Source organism: Dipodomys ordii, unplaced genomic scaffold (assembly GCF_000151885.1).
Source record: "Dipodomys ordii isolate 6190 unplaced genomic scaffold, Dord_2.0 Scaffold9, whole genome shotgun sequence".
Taxonomy (NCBI): Eukaryota; Metazoa; Chordata; class Mammalia; order Rodentia; family Heteromyidae; genus Dipodomys; species Dipodomys ordii.
Window position 1 is genome coordinate 13,065,164 of NW_012267225.1, and position 27,954 is coordinate 13,093,117.

The following is a 27,954-nucleotide window of genomic DNA, read 5'->3' on the forward strand; positions in this document are numbered from 1 at the left end:
AAAAAAAAAAAACAAACTAATCTAGGTTGGGAATGTGGCTCAGTGGTAGAGTGCTTGCCTAGCATGCATGAAGCCTTGGGTTTGATTCCTCAGTACTACACAAACAGAAAAAGCTGGAAGTGACGCTGGACTCAAGTGGTAGAGTGCTAACCCGGAGCAAAAGAAACTCAGGGACAGTGCCAAGGCTCTGAATCCAAGCCCCAGGACTGGGAACACACACACACACACATACACACACACTCACACACTCACACACACACACAGCTGGGTGCCAGTGTCTCGTGACTGTAATCTTAGCTACACAGGAGGCTGAGATCTGAGGATTGCAGTTTGAAGCCAACCCAGGCAGAAAAGTGCCCATAAGATTCTTATCTCAAATTAACCACTTAAAAACCAGAAGTGGGGCTGTGGCTCAGAGTGGTAGTGTACTAGCCTTGAGCAAAAAGAGCTCAGGGACAGCACCCAGGCCCAGAGTACCAGCTCCAGGACAGACCAAAACAAACAAAAAAAAACTGTCATTTTTTTCTTCCTGATATTGTACAGATCTGGATTTAAAATCTGAGTTAAAGGTGTAGCCCAATGATAATGTGTGTGCTTAGCAGGCTCAAGTTCCTGTCATCAATTCATAGCACAAAAAAGAAAAAAGAAAATTAAAAGTCTGATTGTTTTTTATAGCCAAGCACCAGTGACTTACAATCCTAGCTACTCAGGAGGCTAAGATAAGAGGATCAAAGTGTGAAGCCCACTGCAGCAGACAAATCAGAGATATACTTATTTCCAATTAACCAGCAAAAAGCTGTAATTAGAGCTCAAGTGTTAGTGTGCCAGCTTCCAGCAAAATCCAAGCAAGAGTGCAAGGTCCTAAGTTTATGCCCCAATACTGGCAAACAAACACAAAAATGTATTGTAGAATAATATGCAATGGTGTGTTGCACTGCAATGGTAAAAGAGAAAATGAACATTAAAATAGAACTAATGTAGGACAAACACACACCAAATACACAAAAGGCATCAAAGGCTATGCTCTTAAATGTAAACTTTTGTCATATGAGACTGTGGGTGAAATTTGTTTTTGCTTATTTTCAAATTTTCTTTTCACAAAAAGTGCTGTTTGGTAACCTAAAAATTCTCAATATACTGCATGTACACAAATTGACATGGTGAATTGAGATCCCTATTTAACTATTTAAAGTTAGTAAAAATTGTAAAACTAGACTATTTTCTCAACTTTTAAAAATATGAGGTTGTCATGGAAATCCACTGATATAATTCCCATGAAATATTTGTAAAACTATACAAAGTATGATAAGACTACATAGTTTTTTTTAACTTTTTAATAAAAACTTTCTAAAAAGAAATATATATATAAGTAAAATATTTCTAAAATATCATAAACACATATATATCCTTAACAAATACATTATAGATAACATATCTATCACTTAATGTTATATAAGTATATGTGTATGATTAATATCCCTTTACAGGCATGCATGTCTTACCAAATCAGATTTTCCTGGCTGAGTAAGACCCAATTCTAGAAGTGAAATTGTTAGCTTAAAAGAATGATATGCAGAAAATTTGGTTATATAATTTAAACTTAAAAAGATTTATCAACTTAATCAGAGTGCATAAGAATTATCTTTTTCACATTTACAATATCGACTATTTTTAAATAAAATATTTCACTGCAATTGAAGAAAATGATCTCATCATAGATAAATTCAGTCCATAATTATAACAAAACAAAGCTTGAATATCTCTATTGGAAGCATATAATTTGTTAATACTGATTGTTAAACAAACATTATTTGCACTTTGAAATATTGTCATTGTCTTACTTATGTTCTCCATTCCCTTTAGTAAGGAACTGCTTGTGACTGCCATTTCCCAGTGGAGCTGATCCATCCTCATCCAAGTCAGCATCAGCAGCAACAGCAGCAGGGGCTTCACAGCAATGCTTTTTCAATGATATTTTCATTTCATTCCTTTTGTGCTGCTTCTTTTTGTGTTTAACCTTCAATAAAAGTTTGAGGCTAAGTATAATTACCTATCAAAAAATTGTATGCTTTTCTTTTCATCTACTCCTTGCTATCCAACATGTTTACTTTCTCTTTGAGTGAAGTAAAAAGAAAGTGAGAAATGTATCCTGTTCTGTCTTTACTACTTCAAAATTTACATTCAGCAGTTAAATTTAGAGAAAGTGACCTGACAGAGCTTTGTGACTGAAATGAGGTTTTCCTTTCTTCCAAGGAGCCAAACTAAACTTGAAGTCAACTTGTAGTATTCATGCAGTTCATATTCTTCTTATAATTCTTGCTATAAACCTCCCCATTGCCTTTCTTTTTCTTTTTTTTTTTTTTTTTGCCCATCCTGGGGCTTGATCTCCAGGCCTGGGCACTGGTTGCAGAACAACTTCTACTCAAGTCTAGCACTCTACCACTTGAGCCTCAGAGCTACTTCTGTTTTTTCCCCATGATTAATTGGAGAAAAGAGTCTCATAGACTTTCCTGTCTAGGCTGGCTTCAAACTGAGATCCTCAGACCTCAGGCACTTTACTTCAGTAGCTAGGATTACAGGCCTGAGCCACCTACACTGTGCTCCATTGCCTTCTACAATATTTTCCTCATTGGGATCCTGGGAATGGACAAAGTGAAGTCACTCACTGAAATGTATGAATCAAGTGAGCAACAGTAGTAGGAGTAGAGAAAAGTTGCTGAATTGATAATACATATTCTAGAAAATGAAATGGCTCCAATTTTCATACTCACTATTCACAGTATTCATGCAACTGAAAGATGAGTGTATAATTACCTACTTGAGCCTTATTAGCTTTTGATATTCTTTCTTATTCATTGCTTTATTCCAATTAAGCAGTTTATACGCAAGCCACTATGAAAAATACATTGGCCTTATGATCCTTTTAGCTACATCACTGGGATTATCTCAGGTTAGAGGTCATATGGTATTCTGGTTTCCCATGTTACATAGCACTTGGAAAATTGACAGACTAAAGATAATGGAAAAACAAAGGTTCTGAAAAGATTTTTGTAAACTCTAATTATTCAGATGAAAGAATTGATCCACACTTAAACAGATACCATATTTTATATGTGAGATTCCATTAGCAGAAAATTGAATAAAATTGACTTGCCAAACAAAAAAACACACAAAAAGACAATAGCAGCAAGTGAAAGTCTCCCTGGTTTTGAAGTGAACTTGTAGTATTCATGCAGTTCATATTCTTCTTATAATTCTTGCTGTAATTCTATCTTTGGACAAACTTTTGATATTTTGTCACTATGTGGTGGGAAATAATTGACTTTTTTTTTTTTTGGTCTGGTTGTGGGGCCTGAACTCTGGGCCTGGGTGCTGTCCCTCAGCTCTTCAGCTCAAAGCTAGCACTCTACCACTTGAGCCACAGCGCCACTTCTTGCTTTTTTCTTTTTGCTTATGTGGTGCTGAGGAATCGAACCCAGAGTCTCAGGCATGCAAGGCAAGCACTCTACCACTGAGCCACCTTCCCAGCCCATAATTGACATTTTTTTATTCAAGTTTTGCCTTTTTATATTTATTAGCCCTATGATTATAATGTAAATGTTTCTGGTACAAGTCTCATATGGGTCTTGTTTCTTTCAACAGAAATACAGCCGTCATCATTGTATTTGTTGTTGTTTTTGTTTAAATGACACGGTTCATCTCTTTGGCATGGATAAGCCACTGATCCTTTGGTTTACTTAATATAGCGAATATCTAAGCTCCAATAAGTAATATTTTCGTAATCCTCCTGCCTCATCCTCCTCATTGATTACCGGCATGCGCCACCATGGCCAGCAATAATTAATATTTCGGTCACAGTTTTTCCTGATTTTTAAAATCTTGGCTGTAGGTTTGAATTCAGGGCCTCAACTTAGTTACACGAGTGCTTGACCACTGACAAATTCTTCCACCCTTTTGCTATGATTATTTTTAAGACAGGGTCTTAGCCAGGCGCTGGTGGCTCATGCTTGTAATCCTAGCTGCTCAGGAGGCTGAGATCTGGGGATCACAGTTCAAAACCAGCCCAGGCAGGAAAGTCCATGAGACTCTTTTCTCCAATTAACCATCAGAAAACTGGAAGTGGCACTGTGTCTCAAGTGGTAGAGAACTGCCTTGAGCTGAAAAGTTCAGGGACAGCGCCCATGCCCAGAGTTCAAGCCCCACAAATGACAAATAAATAAAGAGACAGGGTCTTGCTTTTGCTCATTTTATCCTGGACAATGCATGGTCTTTCTATTTACACATCCCATCACAACTTGGGTGACAGGTACAAGCACTACATCTATCTTTTTCCACTTAGATGGGGTCTTGCACATCTCAAGACAGGGCTGACTACAAACCTAGATCTTACCATTTCTGCTGCCTCAGTGATTGGGATTACTGGTTTGAGCCAATAATTGAGGTCATATTCTTTTCACTTGTGTTTAAACACTTAAACTCCTTTCATTTCAACAACAACCAGTTCTAAGGTGTTTGCTGTTAGTTTTTGTACTTTTCTAACTACATTTCTTCATTTGTACCAAAACATGCAAAAGTGGCTGATTTTCTTTGGTTTGAGTCACAGTCATTTTATGTGCCAAAGTGCATGTTTTCAAACTGACTTTACCTTTCAGAAATGGACAAAAATAAAAGAAAATACCTAAAATTTAATATTAAACTTCTAATATATCTTTGCCTACTCTCAGATCAGTGAGACTATAATGAAGACATGAAAATAATTAACCTTGGACTAATGTAAGAGAAAACCATGAATAATACATTTCATCTTCTTACTGATGTTTGAAATAAACTTAATTTATTATGTGTTAGCTTTTCCAAAATCTAAACTTGTTGATTTAATATTACAGAGTTTGCATTACATATAAGAGGATTTGGCATCACCAAAATTTAAAGACTATGGTGTACGCAAATGAAGCAAACAAAAATTTACTAAAAGGCAAAGTCAATAAACACCAATCAGAACAAAAACCAGTTTCTCAAACATTAAATTAAATAACACATTTTGGTGCTGTTAAGCAGTTCCATAGCTTATCAAATGTAATTACAATATATGCTAATGTCTACTAAAAACTAATAAAAATGGTTACCAATTGTAACATATAGTTACAATTTATTCTAATGTCTACTTAAAAACAATGGATGAAGACTTTAATAAAAATGGTTACCAATTGTAACATACAGTTACAATTTATTCTAATGTCTACTAAAAATAGTGGATGAAGACTTTAATAAAAATGGTTACCAATTTTTAACACTGATATGAAGTTTGGTAGGAGGTAATTTTGTATACAACATGAAAATCCTTTTGTGATAGGTTTGATTCTCTAATGACCATTGGATTGAGTTTATGACCCTTACTCCTTCATTCATTATAGACATAGAAAACACACACCAGAAGTAATTCTATAATCTTGATTCTAATAACTACTCATAACTCCCATTCTAAGTCACTGGGAATGATCTATCTTTTATTTGTTCACTTTTATTTAGTACAATTTGTCTTCTAAAGGAAATTAAAGGACTATCACCTTTCTCTAACATACAGAGAAAACCATCAAATAGGCATAACTTTTCTCCATAGTTCTTTACTTTCTTAACCTATTTTCAGCTTTACAAAGGAATTGGGTGCTTGCTTCGGCAGCACATACACTAAAATTGGAATGATACAGAGAAGATTAGCATGGCCCCTGCACAAGGATGACACACAAATTTGTGAAGCATTCCATATTTTTTTAAAAAAGGAATTGGATGCAACTTTTAAAATAACTAATTATGATAGCAAATTCTTTACATAATTAAAATATTTTCAATAATTAAAAATAGAATGATCTAGTTTCACATGAATGCAACCCAATGTGTATAGCTGTTAGATTGCTCATAACTTCAGCTATATATTAACACAGATAAAATTTAATCTGACAATCTTTATTATTTAAATAATATATGTTATACTAAATATGTTATAATAAATATTATACCAATGAACAACAAAAAGAAACATTTGCATAAATTCCAACAATAAACTACTTTAGCCATAATTACTACAGATGTTATGAACACACTAAGTTGTATAATTAGTAACACTATTATAAATGTTATAATACATTTAACATAATATATTATAACAATATAATAAAATATTATAAATCAAACATTATAGACTGATTCTTAAAGGTTAGTCTTAAAGGTAAATTAATTGGAATGTGCTTTATTTTAAAACAAAGAACAGCCATTAAGCCAGATGTATGAATTTGAAAATTTTGCATACCTGAGACTTGATATTTTTCCTTCCATCAGGCTTTTTTTGTTCTTCCTCTAACATCACTTCTAAATTTTGTTTTCCTGTCAAGTTTATACATTTATTTAAAATAACATACTTCAGACAGTTTAAACACTTTAAAAACACTTGAACACTTAAAAAAAATAGAAAGCTGCCTGCCACAGATGACTCACACCTGTAATCCTAGCTACTCAGGAGGATGAGATCTAAGGACTGAGGATCAAAGCCACCCTGGGCAGGTAAGTCCACGAGACTCTTATCTCCAATTAACCACCAGAAAACCGAAAGTGGTGCTGTGGCTCAATTGGTTGAGCGCTCACTTTGAACTGAAGAGCTCAGGGCAGCACCCAGGCCCAGAGTTCAAGCCTCATGACAAAGAAAGGAAGAAGGAAAGAAGAAAGACAGAGAGAGAGAGAGACAGAGAGACACAGAGAGAGACAAAGAGAGAGAGGAAGGAAGGAAGGAAGGAAGGAAGGAAGGAAGAAAGGAAGGAAGGAAGGAAGGAAGGAAGGAAGGAAGCCAGCTGTGGGTGGTAGCTCATCCTATAATCCTAGCTACTTAGGAGGTGGAGACAGGAAGATGGTGGTTTGAGGCCCATAGCAAAAGTTAGTGATACTCTCATAAACAAGTAATAACCTGGTGGAACATGTCTGTAGTCCTGACTGCTCAGGAGGCAGATATAGGAGAATTTTTAGCTTGAGACCTTACCTGAATAATAACCCTAAAAGCAAAATGATTAGGGTATGAACCCTGAGTTCTCATTAGCCCAATCCTCATTAGCTCAAAAAAGATTTTAAAAAATCAGTAATAGTAATTATATTTTTTTTCAAATGAAGAATTGAAATCAAGTGTAATTCTAGCTGACTACAGAGTTAGGAAGTACTCATAAAAACTCTGAAAATGTTTTAGGTACTGCCTATCACTAGGTTAAAGACATAAAAATAATAGTCAAGTCTGGTGACTGTACAATCCCAGCAACTAGGGAGACCCAGACCCTGAGTTTAAGCTCCAGGACTGACCCACAAAAAGGAAACAAAACAAAAAAAGTTTCAAGTCATTTCTTAGCCAGAAAAATAAGGAAAAATTAAGACAAATCATTTATATATGAAAGTAACTTGAAATTTACATTTGTATTCATAACTCCAAGACATGTTAAATTATCTTACCTAAAATTTAACATGTATGATTGGGGTAAAATGAAAATACATTTTATGTTATATTATATAACACATTTCCTTACAGCTGACTTGATTACATACCTGATTACAAACAATAATTATATGTATAAAAGTAGGCCAAACCTTGAAAATTTTTAGCAAAGTACGAAGATAGAAGTTTAACATACAAGCATGAATTGTTCTTCTAGAGTTTAATGACAAACATACTGAGAAAGACAACATAAAAACATTCTGATCTGCCTCAAAAATACCTAGAAATAAACCCAAGGACATCAGATAGGTCTATTTTAAAAATTATAACCCAAAGAAGGAAGATTAAAGTCACTAAAAGGACTTCCTGTATTCATTAGTAACACTATTATAAATTAACCTTCCTGCCATATATCCAAACTTAAAATGTGATCCTCCTAAAATTCCAATGACATTCTTCACAGAAAGAGAAAAACAATACAAAAATTTTATATATAAGCAGAAAGACTCCAAGTAGCCAATGTAATCCTGAGCATGGCTAAAGGTATAACAATTTCAAATTATTCTACAAAGCCATGCTAATACAACACCCTGTTGCTCATACAGAAACACACATATATACGAATGGAATACAACAGAGGACTAAGAAATGAATCCACACAGCCAGAGCCATATGAAAATACTAAAACTTGACAAATGTAATTGCATCAAATTAAAAGATTTATCCATGTCAAAGAAAACACCAGAGTAAAAAGACAGTATAACAAATAGAAAGAATTACTTGTGAACTATCCATCTGGAAGCAATACATTTTCCCAGAATATATAAACAATTAAAAAATTAAACACCAATAGAATTTTTTAATCCATTAAGTAAATGGACATATAAGGCAGAGATTATGCAGATTCACTTCAAGGCTAGCACAAAGAAGGAGTTGCCAAGATCTCATCTCAAAAACAAGCTGAGTATGCTGTTGGATGACTGAAATCCCATCTATACAGAGGACAGAGGTAGGAAGATGTAATACCAGGCCTTAGTCTACCTCATCAAAAAAACCAAGAGCCTATCCAAATAAATAAATAATAATAATAATAACAAAACATGTAGGAAAAAAAATGGGCTCAGCACCTGGCTCAGGTGGCAAACACTTGCCAATAAGGAAGAGTCCTAAGCCTAGTACAGAAAAAAATCTATTAACCAAAAGTCAAATGAAGAGAGTTCTCAAAATGTATAAATGCCAAATAAATATATGAATATGCTGCACCTCATTAGGCATCAGGGATATTGAACACAAAACTAACTACACTGAGATTCTCTCTTTCTCCAGTCAGAATGATTATTGTTAAGGAAACAACAGCAAATACTGGCAAAATGTAAGGGAAAGGAACACTCACAAACTATTGGTGAAATTGAAATTTACTCCAGTCATGATGAGAATCATCACAAAGATTTCTCAAAACTGAAAAAACATATGAAAGTAAAAGGCAGATTACTTGAGAAAGCAAAGAGGTATAGTTTGACAGTAAAGGAGTACAATAAAAAATGAGGGTCAATATTTAAATTTACATTTAAATTACATTCTATACATATATGAAAATGACAAGAAGAAATTTATTAAATATACAAAAGTAACAATGTGGTTATCTCCTTAATTAAACAATTTGAAAATACATGGAATAAATTGAATCATGCACATGAACAAGCAAATAATAAAGGATAAAAAAATTTATCTTTTATTAGTGGCACAAATTACATTAACTAATACATAAAACTATAGAATACTATTCAAGTTTCTAAATTAAATGTGTTTACATTAAAGTAGAAACTTCATTTTAATAAGTTTTTATTGTGAAAATATTATACAGAGGGGTTACAATCACATGAGCAAGGTAATGAGTACATTTCTTATCAAGCATTGTTGCCTCCTCCTTTATTTTTCCCTTACCATCCCTTCCCTCCCATCTCCACAACTACATCCCACCTCCCCCTATTAAATTGTAAAGTTTGTTTTTCTACATAGCATCTTGTACATCTCACTGTTGCAATGGGTCACCTGTATCCCTATTTAAACATTTTGTTTTTTCCCTTCCTCTCTCCAAATTCTACCAACATCAAATACAGTGAAAACAGGGGTTATACCATGGGGGAGGGACATACAAAGCAAGAAAAACATCATGTAGTACTTTACAAATATGTTAAAAACAACAGCAAGAAAGAAAAAACCACTTGTGTCCTTATCTTGAAGTTCATTTGGCTTAACATCATCTTATCTGACATTTTCTGATTGTCTCAGATATGTACTAGATATTGCAAATAAGGTAACCATGGGACCTATGTTTCTTTGGACCTGGTTTACTTCAATTAATATAATTTTTTCCATGTCTTTCCATTTCTTAACAAATGGAGCAATGTCATTCCTTCTGATGGAGGCATTGAATTCCATTGTGTGTATATACCACATTTTCTTGATCCATTCATCTACCAAAGTGCATCTGAGTTGGTTCCATACTTAGCTATGGTAAATAATGCTGCAATAAACAGAGTTGTGCTGGTAGCTTTAGTATGGTCTTATTTGTGATCATTTGGGTAAATGCCCAAAAGTGGGATTGCTGGGTCATAGGGGAGCTCTATGTGGAGTCTTTTGAGGAACCTCCATACTACTTTCCAAAGTGGTTGAACAAGTTTACACTCCCACCAACAATGCAGTAGGGTTCCCTTCTGTCCACATCCCCTCCAGCATCTGTTGTTATTAGAGTTCTTGATTATAGCCATTCTAACTGCGGTGAGGTGGTATCTCAATATTGTTTTGATTTGTATTTCTTTTATGGCTAGAGAGGTTGAGCATTTCTTCATGTGTCTACTGGCCATCCTTCTTTCCTCTTCAGAGAAGTTTCTCTTTAAGTCTTTAGCCCACTTATTTATTGGGCAGTTGTTTCTTTGAGGATTTGTTGTTGGAAGATCTAATTTTTTGAGTGCCATTTAATTTTATGAGACCCTTGTATGTTGTATGGCTACTGAAGATCTTCTCCCAATCCATGGGCTTTCTATTGATCTTGCTAGCTATGTCCTTTGCCATGAAGAAGCTCTGCCACTTCATGGAATCCCATTTGAACCACCTTTCTTTGATTTATTGTGTTTCTGAGTCTCTATTAAGAAAATTTTGGCCTGTGCCAAGGAGACCTAGGGTTTCTCCTATTCTGTCCTATAATGTTTTCAGTTTGTCTGCTTTGACTCCGAGGTCTTTGATCCATTTGGAATTGATTCTGGTGCAGGGTGATATATAAGTATCTAGCTTTAGTTTTCTACAAGTGATTAACCAATTTTGCCAGCACCATTTACTGAAAAGGCTGTCTTTCTTTCATTCTATTGTTTTAGCTCCCTTATCGAAAATTAGGTGACTATAGGCCTGTGGGTTCATTTCTGGGTTTTCAATTCTATTCCATTGGTCCTGGGGTCTGTTCTTGTGCCAGTACCAAGCTGTTTTGATTACTATGGCTTTGTAGTAGAGTTTGAAATTTGGTATTGATATACCTCCAGTACTGTTCTTTCTGTTAAGGATCGTTTTTGCTATTTGGGGTCTTTTATTGTTCCATATGAATTTTTAGATTGCCTCTTCTATTTCCTTGAAGAATGAGGTTGGAATATTGATAGGTATCGCATTGAATTTGTAGATAGCCTTGGGAAGTATTGCCATTTTCACGATGTTGATCCTTAGAAACTTCATTTTTATCACAAAGGCCATTAGCTATAAACCTTTATAACAATTCAAAAATTGAATAAACCAACATTTTGAGAGAATGTGTTATATTTCTGAAACATGATTTCTTAAATAATGTTAAATTATTAGGAACTTAGGCTTTAAAGAATTTAAATGCGATATAAACCTGATTTTATTTATTTATACTATTGCTTGAGCTTGAACTCAGAGGCTGGGTGCTTGCTGGAAGCAAGTGCTCTACAATTTGAACATGCTAGTTTGATTGGCTAGTTGTTTAGAGATTGAATATCTAGGATTTTTCTACTGAGATTGGCTGATCCTCTGTCTCAGCCTCCTGAGTATCTAGGATTTCAGACATGAGCCATTAGTGCCTGGTTTCTTTTGTTTTTGTTTTTATTTTGGTCAGTTGTAAGGCTTGAACTCAGAGCTTTTTGGCTCAAGGCTAGGGCTCTACCACTTTGAGCCACTGCTCCACTTCCAGTTTTCTAGAGGCTAATTGGAGATAAAAACCATGGACTTCCCTGCCTGGGCTGCCTTTGAACCACAATCCTAAGATCTCAGCCGCCTAAGTAGCTAGTATTACAGGTGTGAGCCAATGAAGCACAACTCTTTGCTCTTTTTCAATCAAAACTCTCACAGTTACTTTTTTCTGTAGGGTAGGACAATTTACAGAAATTCACTATCAAAAATCTTACCAGAATAATTGCATGGAATACTGCTAAGTACATTTTCTTCATATTTGGAAAGTGTTTTCTTAATGCTATGAATTTAAAGAATGATAAAATTATTATTTTGATATAGATACAAAAACTATTACCAAATACATTGAATTTTGAGCATTTAAAACTATCTAAGCATTACTTCTGGTATTTATTCCATATGTTTCAAAATTGAGCTAGACAAAATTTAGCAAAACTTATCATGAAAGAAGACAAATGAAATGATTCTAATAGAGGGCAACAGAGCTCAGCAGATTAACTTGACTGGCATGGTACAGTGGAAAGTTCCCAGACTCAAAGAATAATTCTGTCTCTATAATAAACACTTTATTCTTTTAAAAATCCCTTTATGTTAGTCTAAAAATCTTCTAAGCATAAAGGATTTTGTATCTTGAGTTCACCATATTATAAAAGCTAAGAAAGATAATAGAAAAAAAACATGTATAAAATGGAAAAGAAAGGAATATTTTTGAAGATCATATAAAATTACAATCCCTAATAAATTTAATCACTTTTGCAGGGTTTAAGATTGAAATGCTACATTTATCAGAAAATTATGAATGCTATCTTTGGTTATTCACATTTCTATTTTGCAATCTTGCAAAGCAGGGCATATCAGTTATTTCTAATTTTGATTATTGTAAATTAATTTTATTAATGTATTAGCTCCTTAAATAAGATAAACTAATTGTCCCAAATTAGTAAACTAACCAAACAAAGCAAGGGCAGAAAATTAATAAAACTCAGGATCAGTAGATCACTAAGAGAATTGTCCTTAGTCTCCAACTGACTTGGAAGACAAAATTCTCTTAGTACATATATAGTAATTAGTCATTGTTACAGTAGGCACATAGACAAGAGCAGGAAAGAGGATGGGCCTACAATCTCTCTCCAAACTTGGGACCTTCCAAATATAAGCAACACCCATTTCAGGGCTGAGCTAGTGTACATTTAAAATCAAGAACTCAGATGATCATTGTATGACCTTCTGGGAGTGGCTCCAGACCAAGAAAGGCAAGAGAGTCACCATACATGTGCCTGTCTTCATTCTCCCCAAAAGCCCAAAATATGGTGGCTTAAATATGCTCTGGCTCATTAGAAATAAGGACAGACCTACAGATTTCCAGTCTTATTCCTTCTTCAACAAAATACACACATTACAAGTAGGGTTTGTATTCTCTACATGAAACCTCATTCTCTCCTGTACTTCTTTCCTGCTTAATTTATTTTCCACCAATCTTCTCAGAAGAAGTATAAATAGCCAACATACATGTGAAGAAATGCTCAGCATCCCTGGCCATGAAGGAAAATAAATCAAAACAACCCTGAGATTCCAGCTCACTGAAGTTAGAATGACCATTATCAAGAATACAAAAAACAGACTCTGGCATAGTGAGGGAGAAAAGAAACCCTAATACACTGTTGGTGGGAATGAAAACTGGCTCAAACAATCTGTAAAGCAGATTCGAGTTTTCTGGAAAAACTAAATGTAGAACTACCCTCTCCAGCAATACCATTCATGGGCTTTTTCAACAAGAATATAAATTGGGATATAGTAAAGCTACAGTATAGAAACAGTGATAAAGAAGGTATAGACACAGCCCAGATGTCTTTTAATGGATGAATAGATCAAGAAAATGTGGTGTATATAGACATATTGTAGTTTTACTCATTCATTATAAAGGATATTACATGGGCTGGGAAGGTGGTTCAGCGGTAGAATGCTTGCCTTGAATGCGTTAGGCCCTGGGTTCAATTCCTCAGCATCACATAAGCAGAAAAAGTCAGAAGTGGCACTGTGGCTCAAGTGGTAGAGTGCTAGCATTGAGCTGAAGAGCTCAGGGACAGTGCCCAGACCTAGAGTTCAGGCATCACAACTGACCAAAACAAAAAAAAAGATATCACATCATTTGCAAAAACATAGATGTACCTGGAAAAAGCTTAAGTAAAGTGAAGTAAATCACCCCCAAACAACCAAAACACAGAGCTTGGATGTTTGTTCACATATGTGAAAGCTAGATCTAATTTATAAATATACAAATAAACAAATATGAGGTTGTATGCAAGTGTACACAACATATTAACCAAAGAATGGTAGATGCAAGGAATAAATCAAATGGAATTGTTTCTTAGAGAGACTAACTCAGTACAACAAAATGAATATCAAGAAACTGTCCCCTAAAAGATGAAGAAGGCAACAATGAAATGTGCAAGTCGTTATGTCAAAAAACGAACTTTACAACTTTGGCCAGGGGTGGAGGGGGGGTGGGAGGTGGGAATAGATAGGAAGGGTAAACAAAGGAGAAGGCAACAATGCTTGATAAGAAATGCATTCATTATCTTGCCCATGTAATTGTAACTCCTGTGTACAGTATTTTCACAATTAAAAAAAAAAAGGATGAAGAAGGAGCCTGGCAAGAGAGTCCATGAGACTCCTCTCTCCAATAAACCACTCAGAAAACCAAAGTGGTGCTGTGGCTCAAGTGGTAGAGCACTCACCTTGAGCTGAAGAGCTGAGGTACAGCTCCCAGGCCCAGAGTTCAAACCCCACAACAAAAAACAACAACAACAAAATGATGCAGAAGGAGAGATCAAAGGCAAAGGAATAGACAAATGAAGAGATGAAGAAGTAAGAATGAAGTCACACTATTCAAAGCATATCCAATGAAAATTTGACGTTTTTATATATATATATATATATATATATATATGTCAAATATCAGGATCCATAATGACCAAGAGAAAAGGTAAAGCTCTAAAGTGAGAGAAGTTTTAATTGCAATGCTGCAGCCATGAAATCAACAAAAACAAAAGAATGACTACGATATCTTCTTTTGTTTCACTATGTCTGATTTGTGAAATAAGATTGTGTTCTTGGCACTGAATGAACCCTTTCAGATATTGGAAAATTCCAAAACAATGATAGAGAAGATAACTCTCTACAATGATAACTTCATATTCTTCTATATAGAACACTTCAATAAATAAATAGATAATTTAAAGAATCAAAGATATGACACCATTCATACTGGAGTCAAAATGGCCTAAATTGGAATAAAATGGAGAATGCTCAGATCCTTAAGGACAAAGGCCTTAAAATTCCAAACTTGGAGAAATGAAATGTAATGATTAGAAAACTTGACTACTACTTTTAGGATAACACTAGTACATATAAGATTCAATCCACTATACTGCCAAAATTTTACCTAAGATAAGGAATTGTGCATGCGTTGATTCTTGTAATTATTCTAAAGTTTGCTTAGTTTTGAGCTGATAACTTAGTAATTCATTGTCATTACAAAACTACCTGAACTAAACTAAACTATAAAATCTCAGAGGATGAATAAATATGTAATAGCTATCATTATTTTAAACCTCAATTTAAAGTTGACTAGTATTTTAATATAGACACTTACACTTTACAATGACTCCTAAGAGCATAATATGATGCAGGACATCCAAAAGCATCTTTTAAAAAGACATCAACGCCTTGCTGAAGAAGAAACTTGACCATATATTTTGATTCACATTGGACAGCATACATGAGGGTTGATCTAAAATAACAGAGGCAAAACCTCACCTTTCAGTATTTTAATATGCTTATGTGCATGGGTAATTAAATAGGTTTGGTAAGTTTAATATCATGCCTGTGTGTATAAAATTGACCATTTACATATACCAGCAGTAGCAAGTATCTTACACATCAAACATTCACCTTTGTCAGTTATCTCCAAAGAAAAAAGAAAAAAAAAACACAATCAGATGCCTCTTGTCCCATTGGAGTATTACGTAGTGGAATTTCCTAATTTAATGCACTGCAATGGAAAACTAATATTCTGAGGGTCACATGTCTAATGTAGATAAAGACATCAATGAGTAATATTCTGTTATTTCCCTCATCTTATGGAATAAAACCCACAAGCAAGTAAAAGTCAAAAAAGTAAAATAATATTAATCCTATCAAATACTAATGGTAAAGGCAACTATAATAATAATAGTGTAGTAGGCAAAGGCCTACATTATACATACATAAACTTACAATTCCTTATGAATGCTATACTCCTTTTCGTATAAGGATATTTACTAATAAGTTGTCCAGTTCCTGGGAATTCGGGCATAAAACCAGTACTGTGTGAATCTAAAGTTTTCTCTTTACCACCCACCTATGACTTATCTCTATTAAAGGAAAGGATTGTTCTATTAAATTCTACTTTTATAGCAAGTAAGTCCATAAAAAATTCTATGCTTTGAAGATACAATGCACCACAAATGGCTCTGTGTTCTTGAGAAGTGAATGGATTTTGAGTGTACTAAATGCATTAATGAAGTAACTAAATTGATACGTTCAGAGATAAATTAACTACTAGAAAAGAGAACCAGATGGGGGCAGTGGTCCCTGAGGTGCCCTGTGCCTTTGTAAAGTTTATCTTGTGCTAGGACTCTTCCATTCATCTTTCTGCTGCCTAAATTCCAAGAAAGAAGAACCTTCCTCTCCTCTATCACATGCTCCTGCAGCCATAGCATTCTGCCTCGCCTCAGGCCCAGAGAAAACAAAACAGCCAACCTCTGAAACCAGGATCCAAAATGAGTCCTCTTCACATTGTTTTGCTCAGGCACTTTTACACATGATGATTAGCTGATTACAGTAAAACAAAATAAACTACATAGTAAAAAGGGGAAATACCTGAACAGATGTCTGGCAATAGCAGTACATGTCATTTCAGGATAAGCTAATATGAATATTCTTCAAAGAGTTTGATTTGAAGCAAAGAGTTATCAAAATGATAAAATAATTTATAATTTTACTTAATATACTATATCTTATTTTACATAGTATCTTAAGGAGGTATAAAATATGAGCAAAATATTATAAAATGGTTAATAATTTCATAGTGCATGACAAATTAAACAAAATCCATACTATATGCACAATATTCAATGTACATAAGTGAAAATGAAACAAGGTAACTTGAGATGGATGGGAATTTGATAAATGTGGGAGGTTAGTGGAAGGGGTAAAATTGGTTAGATGCATTGCATCTATAAATTGATATGTTGAATTGAAACTCCCTTGCACAGTCACTAAAGGTAATAAAAAAAACAAATAACATAGATCATTTATTCTTTAAAAGAAATAGGATCCTCTATGTTTAACGTAGTTAAACACAGGATCCCCTATGTTTAACTGTTCTTTGACAGTGTGAAGCATTTGTGTATATACTTGACATTATATTCCAATAAATATAAGCTAAGCTTGTTCTATCAATGTGCTATTTCTGATTTGAGTGAAATCTCCCACATTAGAACACAAGACTTGTGGAAAAAAGAATAAATAACTATACCTATTCAGCTCATCGACTGCGTGTATATTGGCTTTATTTTCTATTAAAAATTCTGCCATCTGCTGTTTGTTTTCCTTCAGAGCAAGCAAAAGTGGTGTGAGGCCATCCTGTGAAATAAAATTAAAAAAAAAAACAAGAACAATGTACACTCATGAAATTACTTATTTCTCCACTAAGTTGAACATAAATACATAGAAAGAAAATAAACAGCAATTTCTGTCTCCTCAAGCCATTGTCCTTTCACACACACACGCTACCTTCACCCTTCGAAGTGCCCTCTCCTGATAAGACTTTTCACATGACAGCTTTTTATCCTGGTATGGGAGAGTCCTGTAACTGATGCTATCTGAACCAACAGTTCAGATGAGGGCAAGGGCTCTGCATTACATCTCTGCAACCACCAACTCCAACATGTACAAGGCAAACATTATCAGAGTTTAGAGCAAGGTTTCTCTCTCTCTCTCTCTCTCTCTCTCTTTCTATATATATACATATATACATATACATATATATCCCTTCTTGAAGTACTATGCGCACAGAAAGATTTCATGAAACTGTATTTGGGAACTGTTACAAAACTCTGCATTCTAAGTCTACTGTTAAAGAGTCATAATGTTGCTTAATGCATGTTTGATAATTCTTTTGTGGCAAACATACATTTTAAAGAACTAAGGTTTAATAGGCACAGTAATGAAAACTTTCCAATTATGTGGACCCTCCAATGCGATTATGGAAAAAGCTCATTGATTCTCTTATTTATGATGCCATATCCCAAATGCCAATGCCAGGTTCTACTTCTCTGAATGTCACTAAGGAAACTGGCTTGGAGTTAAAAGAGACAGTTAAAAGATACTTTTTATAGGATAAAAAACTGTTCAACTTTTTTTTTCTTATTTATACGAATAATCCTGTGACCTTGATGCATATCTGCTACCGGAAACTGAACCCAAGTTAGTCACTAACTTTTTATTTTCAGAGAAATTCACTAACTTTTTTTATTTCCAGAGAAATATACATAAGAAATAGAACAGAAGTAAAAAATCTAATGGATATGGATACTTTTAACTTACTAACTGAAACTAACTCACTGATACTAAAGGTCAATGCAATTATAACTATGGTTTACCTAATAAGGCTATGGAAATAAGGAGTCCTGATTTCTGCTGGAGTTCCCAAGAATTTAAACGGGGAATCCAAAAATTTAAACAAGCAAATTTATTCTCATCTATGAGCCACATTTAGTCCATAGGCCTTGTGGTTTTATGCTTTTTTATTATTTCCACATGGCTGGGGATAAAGGATGGATTTGCATATGAAATCTTTTCTGTTCTTAATATTATCTTCAAACAAAATACTAGACCAGAAAACATTTTTTAAAAATCAAGAAAACTTCAAGTATTTTTCTATATGTCAGTTTCTCTTTAATTGCCCATTAATTATTAACTGATACATTCAAAGGATAGCTGAAGCTAAATAACTGTATGACTTTCAGTGATTAAAGCTGCCAAGCTGATGGTACCAGGGTTCTTTGAACTTAACAGACTTAGATCTGACTCCACACAGCATCAAATGAACATAAGACGCACGATTTGCAACTGTTCTATAAAAAAAAAAACTTCATTCTGACATTGAATTTTCTTGAAATAGAGGGTAGAGAGGAGGGAGAGTTGTGTTTGTTTGATTTCTGCCTCCAGTGGTGCTTGGACTCAGGATCATGCAATTTGCCAAGGCTTTCCTGTTCCTGGCTGGCATTCTGTCACTGGACCCAGCACTGCAGCCCAACTTTTTGGCTGATTAATTGGATATGGAATCTTGGGGACTTTTCTGCCCAGTCAGTGTTAAAACCTCCATCCTCAAGATATCAGTTTCCTGAGTAACTAACATTAAGGATATGAGCTAGATGTGTCTGGCCATAACTGGCATTTAGAACCTGTTTACCTGAATTAATACAAGAGATGAAATCCTTATGACTGACTCTATTTATTTGTATTAAAAGACTACTCATAACCAAATTTCAAACACCTTCTAAATGGCTGTGGATGACTATTCATGAAAAGACAAAGGATGTTGTACTGTAAGCTCTTATGGCCAATCATATTTCTTTGACTTCCTCAAGGATAGAGGTAGATTAAATGAAAGATAACCTTTCATTATTAGAAGGGGGAAACATGGCGTGTGTTTTCACTTTGTATAAATGTGTGTGTATGTGTATGTGTGTGTGTGGTTTATTGACGAAGATCAGCCTGCCCCACCTTGCTTCAAATGGTGATACATAAATTTCAGTCTCCTAAGTAGCTAGGATTACAGGGATGAGCCACTGCTATCCTGAAAGGTTTTACTTTTAAAGAATAAGGAATTGCGTCACAAAATTCACTGAGTCAGTTATTGACTAAGAGTTACATCACAGTCTGTAAGTATATACCTTTTTTTTCTTTTTCTAAGACCAAGATCAGGAACAATTATCTGCTACTTTCACACATTGGCTACAGCCCTACCAACTAAGTCATGTCTCCAGCCCCAGGATACACTTTTAAATATGCATATTTTGGCCTTATTAGATTTACCAAAATAGAATCTTTAGGAGAAGCTGAAATGTGCACATTGTCAAAACTTTTCCCACATTAAATGTAGGATAAACTTGCAGAGGACCAGAGAATCATTCCAGTATCATCCTTCATCACGTGGCAATTTGGACAAAAAGAAAAAATATTAAAATTCACAGTCACTTACTGAGTACTCCTTTAATTTCTCCACTTAGAGAAAGTGACAGGCAATGTACCAAGAAGTTCAAATTACAACTTGATTTCATTTTCCAGAACTACAAAATAAAATAACTCTCAACTCTCAGCCAGAGACTATACTTTTAAGAATATAGTTTAAACAATTATCTAAGTAGCTATTCCTTCCAGAAAAGGATAAAGTGAAAGAGAAACATTTGATCTTTCCTTTTGGTTTCCACATATTCAACATCTAGTCACTTCTGGCCAGGATTCTTCAGATTCTATCTAATTTCATCTCTAGGCAACTTTGTAACTTCAACATAATTTCTCTACCAAATTAAGGAATATTATCCCCCAAATTGAAGAGTATTTTTCCTAGCACATAAACTTTTTGAAAAAGTTTAAATAAACCATTTTTGGTATTTTTCTCTCAATTACCTACATTCAAATTGGTGCATAGTTGTAATTGCTTTCCCTCTACTATGTTTTAATGCTTCAGTCTCACCACAGAGAAATAATTCACTTTGATAAATCTTTTCAATAGCAACAAGGTTTCCAAATTATTATGTTTGGATATGAAGATAAATCCCATTTCCAAGGAAAAATTTACCTGTACATTCTGAAACACCTATGAAAGTATCAGTATTTGAAGTAAACTATTTGAAAGTTTTTAAAGGACATTTTCTTTTGGTGAATGTTTGAACTTCTATATGTGGGAATGAACCCTATATGTTACTACTAGAACAAATGCACTTCAAACAGTTAGGAGGTATGGTTTAGCTATCTCTACCTTGGTTTGCGACTCAATACTTGCATTGTATGCAAGCAGTTTGGCAGCTATTGGCACATTGTTAGTGTAGATGGCATAATGGATGGCAGTGTTGCCACTGGAGTCCCTCACATTTGGATCAGCACCATATTTGAGTAGAAGAGTCACACATTCCTCATGCTGACATTGTGAAGCCTGTGGGTATCACAGCAAAAGACAACTCATCAATTCAAGGCATTCAAAGTAAACATTCCACAAATTTCAAGGTAAATATTCCACAAATTTTATTTGTGTGTGTGTGTGTGTGTGTGTGTATGCGTTTGCGCACACACACACACACACACACACACACACGGGAGCGCGCACATACTAATCCTGGGGTTTGAACTCAGGGCCTGGGAACTGTCCCTGAGCTTTTGTGCTCAAGGCTAGAGCTCTACCACTTGAGCCACAGCTCAACTTCTGGCTTTTCTGGTGTTTTTAATTGGAGCTAAAAGTGTCATGGACTTTCTTGCCCAGGCTAGCTTTGAATTTTAATCCTCAGATCCTAGCCTCCGGAGTAGCAGGGTTTAGAGGTGTGAGTCAATGGCTCCCAGCCGATTAGTTATTTTAAAGTGAGATAAATTCTTCTCATTTTAAGACTTTTTTAATTGGGGAAGATTGAGACAGGCTCTCAACATGTACCTAAGCTGGACAGAACTTAAGATGCTCCTGCCTCAATGTCCAATATTGGGATTACAAGTGTACAAAATCACTCCTCACTATTAATTCTAAGTATTTAAATCAAATCCATGATCTGATTAAATGGTTTACTATTAGCTACCTTAATCAGAGCTGTGCTGTTGTCGCTGTCACAAATATCAATCTCACATTTCTCTATGAGAAGAGCCACAATAGCTAGATGTCCATAGGCACATGCATAATGCAGAGCAGTCCTGTGAAATGAGAAGACATTTCAGGAAATTATAAGGCCTTAAAAGAAAATAGCCAAATTATTTGTATAATTTTAAATATGAAATAGCATTAATTAGTTTTTTTCAGAAGAAAGATTAGCCTATTTGACTTTTAAATTGGTTGTAATATTTTTGCAAGCAAAAGGCTCTATATCTGTAATCCATCTCTGCACCAAGCAACTTTTTGAAGAAAAGACATACTTCATGGCCTTTAGATACAACAACTTGGGCTTAGAACCTAGTTTAAACTCTGCTATCTATTTGTTACTGGCTAACCTATCTTTCTCATATATATATATATATATATAAAATGAATATATATATAATGAACATACATATAATGAAGAGTAAAACAGTAGTTTAATACAAAACATCATAGTGCTTTCTCAATGGTCATCTAGACAAATATGTACAATACTTTGTACACATGTCAGCTCACTACTTGTTAGATAATGACAAACATACCTTTCACTTACATGAAACAACAGTTATATCTGTTGTTATGTTAGTTTTTAAGAACTACGTATTACAATAAGTCTAAGTTTCATTCTTTGAGACATTTTGAACTGTGTTGCCCATTTGGCCTTGGTCTCAAGATCCTCCCACTTCATCTGTTTAGCAGGGAGGTTTAGGGACAAGTGCCTGGCTTAAGATGCTCTTTTTCTCATATTTTGAATTCACTCATGTTAATCGTACGAAGTTTCATCGTGCTATTTCCATAATAGCATATAAAGTACTTTGATCACATATTAAAATGATGTTCATTGTAGTCTATATGGTGCTAGGAGAAAATTTAAAAAGCAAGAAGAGTTTGGTGGTTTGGGATGTGATAAAGAACCAGTCAATGTTATTGTCATCACTTTTTTAGAAAATCCAGGCACTGTTGACCAATTCTCCTTCAAAACTGGTGAAAATGGCAATCTTACATAGCTTAGTATTTAAAAAAAAAGACAAACATTGAGCCATTATCCTACTTCAAATATTTCTCATTAAAGAACCTGTACAGATCAATGAATAATGATTTAAAATGGATATTGGATTATATGTGATAAATTTTTAGCTCTGAAATAGATATAGTTTGGAATATTTCTCATTATGAAGTTTTTAATGATTATATTGTTTTTTAGTATTTACATGAAAAATAAAATGCTGTGCATTCTTAATTGTGTTAGACGCAGGACAGATTAGGGAAAATGAAGCATGGGAAACAGCAGACAAGAATTCAGAGACAAACTGTATTAATGAATTGCTTGATTTAAAGGCATGTAAATGGTACTTTTGCTTTAAGTTATGCACATCATTGTAAGTTGTAACATTTAGTAAACATACTTTTAAAAAGAAAAGAATTTTTTCTCTTTGACCTTATCCACTTTACCAGATAAAAAAGTTTGGGTACACAATAGAATTCTATGTCTCCATCAGAAAGAATACCATTGGGGGCTGGGAAGGTGGCTCAGTGGTAGAGCGCTTGCCTTGCATGCCTGAGGCCCTGTGTTCGATTCCTCAGCACCACATAAGCAAACAGAAAAAAAGCCGGAAGTGGCGCTGTGGCTCAAGTGGTAGAGCTCTAGCCTTGAGCTGAAGAGCTGAGGGACAGCACCCAGGCACAGAGTTCAGGCCCAACGACCGGACCCGCCCCCCAAAAAAAAAGAAAGAAAGAAAGAATACCATTGCTCCATTATTAAGGAAATAGAAAGACTTGAAAAAAATATATTAAATGAAGCAAGCCAAACCCAAAGAAATATAGGTTGCATGGTTTCCCTCATTTGTAAGAACTAGAATATGTATATGATATTCTTAAGAGAGGATCTCAATAACCCAACTGCTTAGTGCATAGGACCACATATAATAAAGAGTATCAACCTGAACTTTAATACATGGAAACAAGAGATTTTTATTAGACCCTGTATATAGTTTCTTTTTTTCCAATTGTTTTATCTTTTACTTTGTTTCTCTTAGTTTTTGTACCACATATTTTGCATATAAGATTGTGTAATATGTGGATAGGAAAGAGAATCACAGAAACAGCAAGACAATGGATGAACCAAAGCAACATTGTTACTCACTTGATACTATGTTGGATATGAACATTACAATTTGAAGGGGAAGGGGAACAGAGATGGATAAGTGGGAGATAATAAGGGATGGAGTAACAATGATTTAAAACAATTGTACTCCTGCTTTACCCATAACCTTATTTATAAAATTTTTAAAAACTAAAAAATTAGGGAAATGATTTGTCTTATATAAAGTATAAACATATTTTTAAAAACTTAAGAATAGACTTCTATCTTAAGAAATGTGAATGGTAAAAATCTATGCTTAAAGGAAGACCTTAACATTAATGAGCCAAGATAAGTAGAGCAACTTTGAAATCATTTATTTGCATCAATTTATTGATTTTTTAAAAAGCTAAACACATTAACTGTGATTTTAAAAAGGTAGGGGACACTGTCCTGGGATGAAATTGAGCCTAAACACCAACTCTTTTTTCATAAATATCTGATATTTAAGGGCTCATTACATCTGTGAGATGTGATCACATTTCATGCCTAGGTTGTATCTGTCTTTGCTTTGCTTTACTATTAAACTCTTTTGGTCTTTATCTCCATGTGTCCTCAAATTCTTTTTTGTGACTAAACTAGGGTATCTTAGGGGGAGACAGAGGCTCCCTCCAGTTTGGCGATCTCCTCACTAGAGACTCATTGGTTCCTGATCAGGTAACAAAACTACTTTTTTTAAACAAACACATATGTAAATTTATTAAAAGAAAAAGCCCTAACACTAAATAGGGAAAAATATAAATTGTGGTTTTATGATTATGTTCGTTTATTGAACAGCTCTCATGTTTGCCCACATTATATAAGATATTTCACTTTTAAAATGAAAATGTGGCTTACACCCTTAATCCTAGTTGCTCAAGCTACTAAGATTCAGAAGACTGTGGTTCAAAGCCATCCAGTGCAGAAAAATTTTAGAGATTCCATCTCTAAAATAACCAGCAAAAAGCTGGGTTGAAGTGATGGCTCAAGTGGTAGAGTGCAAGTGGAGTAAGCATGAGGCCCTGGGTTCAAACCCCAGTACCAGCAAAATTTAAAAACTTAGGTTGTCATTACATTTTTTAAAATTTTATTTTATTGTCAAGGTGTTGTATAGAGGGGTTACAGTTACATGAGTAAGATAATGAGTACATTTCTTGTGGAACATTGTGACCCCCTCTCCTTTGTTTTTTCCTATTATCCCTTCCTTCCTCTACCTCCTCCACTCCTTCACACAAACACACACATACACACACACACACACACACACACACACACACACACACCCGCCACAGAAGTTGTAAAGTTAGTTTCCAACATAGTGTCTGTATGTATCATTGTTACAATGGGTGTCCTTGTTCCAGCATTTTGTTATTCCCCTTCCTCTCCCCAAATTAGATAAATGTATATACAAAATGCAGGGCACCAAAATCAAATACAGAGACAACAGGGGATATAACATAGGGGGAAGAACATACAAGGGAAAAATTTAAAATATCACATAGTTCATTAAAAAAAACAACAAAGAAAAATGTCTTGTGTCCATATTTTGGGGCTCATTTCACTTAGCATCATCTTATATGGTCATATGTACATAGCTTTTGACCTTTTCTGCTTGTCCTAGACATATACTAGTTATAGCAAATAAGGGAAACCATGGAATCTTGGACCTTGCATACTTCACTTAGTATACTTTTTTCCAAGTCTTTCCATTTCCTAACAAATGGGGCCATGAGATTCTTTCTGATGAAGGCATATAATTCCATATACCACATCTTCTTGATCCATTTATCTACTGAGGGGCATCTGGGTTGGTTCCATAACTTAGCTATGGTGAATAATGCTGCAATAAATATAGTTGTGCTGGTAGCTTTAGTATAGACTTGTTTGTGATCATTTGGGTAAATGCCAAAACTATTTTTAAATAACCACCACAGACACTGGAGGGGGATTTTTTTAGTGGATTTAGAAAGAAGCCAGCATTTTGCTTCTATTTTGTTTCTCATAACAATAGCTTGTCTAAGCCGGACGCCAGTGGCTCACGCCTATAATCCTTGCTACTCAGGAGGCTGAGACCTGAGGATCATGGTTCAAAGCCAGACCGGGCAGGAAAGTCCCTGAGACTCTTATCTCCAATAAGCCACTAGAAAACTGGAAGTGGTGCTGTGGCTCAAACGGTAGAGCTCTCGCCTTGAGCTGAAGAACTGAGGGACAGCACCCAAACCCAGAGTTCAAGCCCCACAACCGACAAAAAAGAAAGAAAGAAAGAAAGAATAGCTTGTCCAAGGGTCCCATATCTAAAATATTCTTGAAACTCAAAAAATTAAATCCCACAACAACAAATCCTCAAAGAAACACCTGCCCAATTAACAAATGGGCTATAGACTTAAAGAGAAAATTCTCTGAAGGGGAAAGAAGAATGGCCAATAGACACATGAACAAATGTTCAAATGGGGCAATGTCATTCTTTCTGATGGAGGCATAGAATTCCATTGTGTATATAGACCACATTTTCTTGATCCATTCATCTACTGGTAGGAGGGAGAGGAGGGTTGGGTGGGGGGAAGGGGAGGGCGGAGGAAGGGATGGGAAGGGGAAAGAAAGGAGGAGGCTACAATGCTTGATGAGAAATGTACTCATTGTCTTGCCCGTGTAATTGTAACCCCTCTGTACAGTATTTTCACAATAAAAAAAGAAATGCTCAACTTCTCTAGCCATAAAAGAAATGAAAATCAAGACAACACTGAGATTCCACCTCATCCCAGCTAGAATGGCTATAATAAAGAAATCTAGAAACAACAGATGCCAGAGGGGATGTGGCCAAAAAGGAACCTTACTGCATTGTTGGTGGGAGTATAAACTTGTTCAACCACTCTGGAAAGCAGTATGGAGGTTCCTCAAAAGACTCCACATAGAGCTCCCTTATGACCCAGCAATCCCACTTTTGGGCATTTACCCAAATGATCACAAACAAGATCATGCCAGAGCTACCAGCACAGCCATGTTTATTGCAGCATTATTTACCATAGTTAAGATATGAAACCAACCCAGATGTCCCTCAGTAGATGAATGGATCAAGAAAATGTGGTATATATATATAATGGAATTCAGAAAGAATGACATTGCTCCATTTGTTAGGAAACGGAAAGACTTGGCGAAAATTCTATTGAGTGAAGTAAGCCAGACCCAAAGAAACACAGGTCCCATGGTTTCCATTGTTTGCAGTGACTAGTACATATATAGGACAAACAGAGAAGGTCAAAGGCCATGTACGTACGACCACATGAGATAAGGTTAAGCGAATGTACCTCAAGACAGGGACACAAGAGGGTTTTTTTTCTTTCTTGCTAGTGTTTTCAATGTATTTGCAATGCACTATGTGATTCTTCTGTTTCTATTGTAGGTTCTTCCCCCATGGTATAACCCTTGTTTTCACTAGATTTGATGCCGGTGTTCTGCATCTTGTATACACATTTTTGTAATTTGGGGAAGGGAAGGGATATTGCAGAACGCTTAAATGGGGATGCAGGCTGACCCATTGTGATGACCAGATGTACAGGACACTATATTGAAAATAAATGTTACAATGGGGCGCAGGTGGGACGAGTTGGGGAGGTGAAGAGGGAAGTGATGGAAGTGATAGAAAATAAAGGAGGAGGTAACAATGCTCGCTATGAAATGTACTCATTACCCTACTCATGTAGCTGTAACCCTCTGTACAACATTTTTACAATAAAAAAATACCAAAAAAAATGGCTTGTCCCCTAGACCTTCTCAAGATGTGCATGGCCCGAGGGCTGAGGAGCCTGCAGTACTAACAAAGCCCAGCATCCTCAGTGAACTCAGAGCTCTCCCCTTCCGAGCCTCCCCTGGCCTCCTGTTCCCCATGCGGCCGAGCCTTGCCCTCACTCCCAGGCCCTCTGACCTGTTCTTCTTGTCTCTGGCATTCACGTCGTTTTTCCCACCTAAGAGCTTCCTCTGCACTTTGCCTACGTCGCCCTGGCTTGCAGCCTTGTGGATCTTTCCTGAAGCTTTGTATCTGGAGAGGTATCTGGCAGAGTCAAAGCTCTCGGCCTTCGCGTTCTCACTGGCACAGCACAGGACGCTCCTGCGCGGGCCGGTGGAGGACCCACAGCAGTTCTGGTGCTCACTTCTCAAGACGAAGTTTGTCTTCATGGCTGTGGCTGGTGGCCTCACAGAACCCTTCCCTTTCCCTTTCCCGCTCCT

General features: G+C 35.5%; 1 protein-coding gene across 1 annotated transcript; it reads right to left on the reverse strand.

The window, feature by feature from the left end:
• Positions 1 to 1,837: 1,837 nt before the first annotated feature.
• Positions 1,838 to 27,903, reverse strand: Potea (POTE ankyrin domain family, member A). The gene is made up of 7 exons (XM_013009241.1): positions 27,653 to 27,903; positions 21,559 to 21,670; positions 20,757 to 20,930; positions 17,247 to 17,353; positions 15,321 to 15,458; positions 7,028 to 7,040; positions 1,838 to 2,017 (listed from the first exon to the last, which is right to left on the reverse strand). Exons 1-7 carry the CDS (start codon positions 27,901 to 27,903, stop codon positions 1,838 to 1,840), a joined length of 975 nt encoding a protein of 324 aa, XP_012864695.1.
• Positions 27,904 to 27,954: the final 51 nt, after the last annotated feature.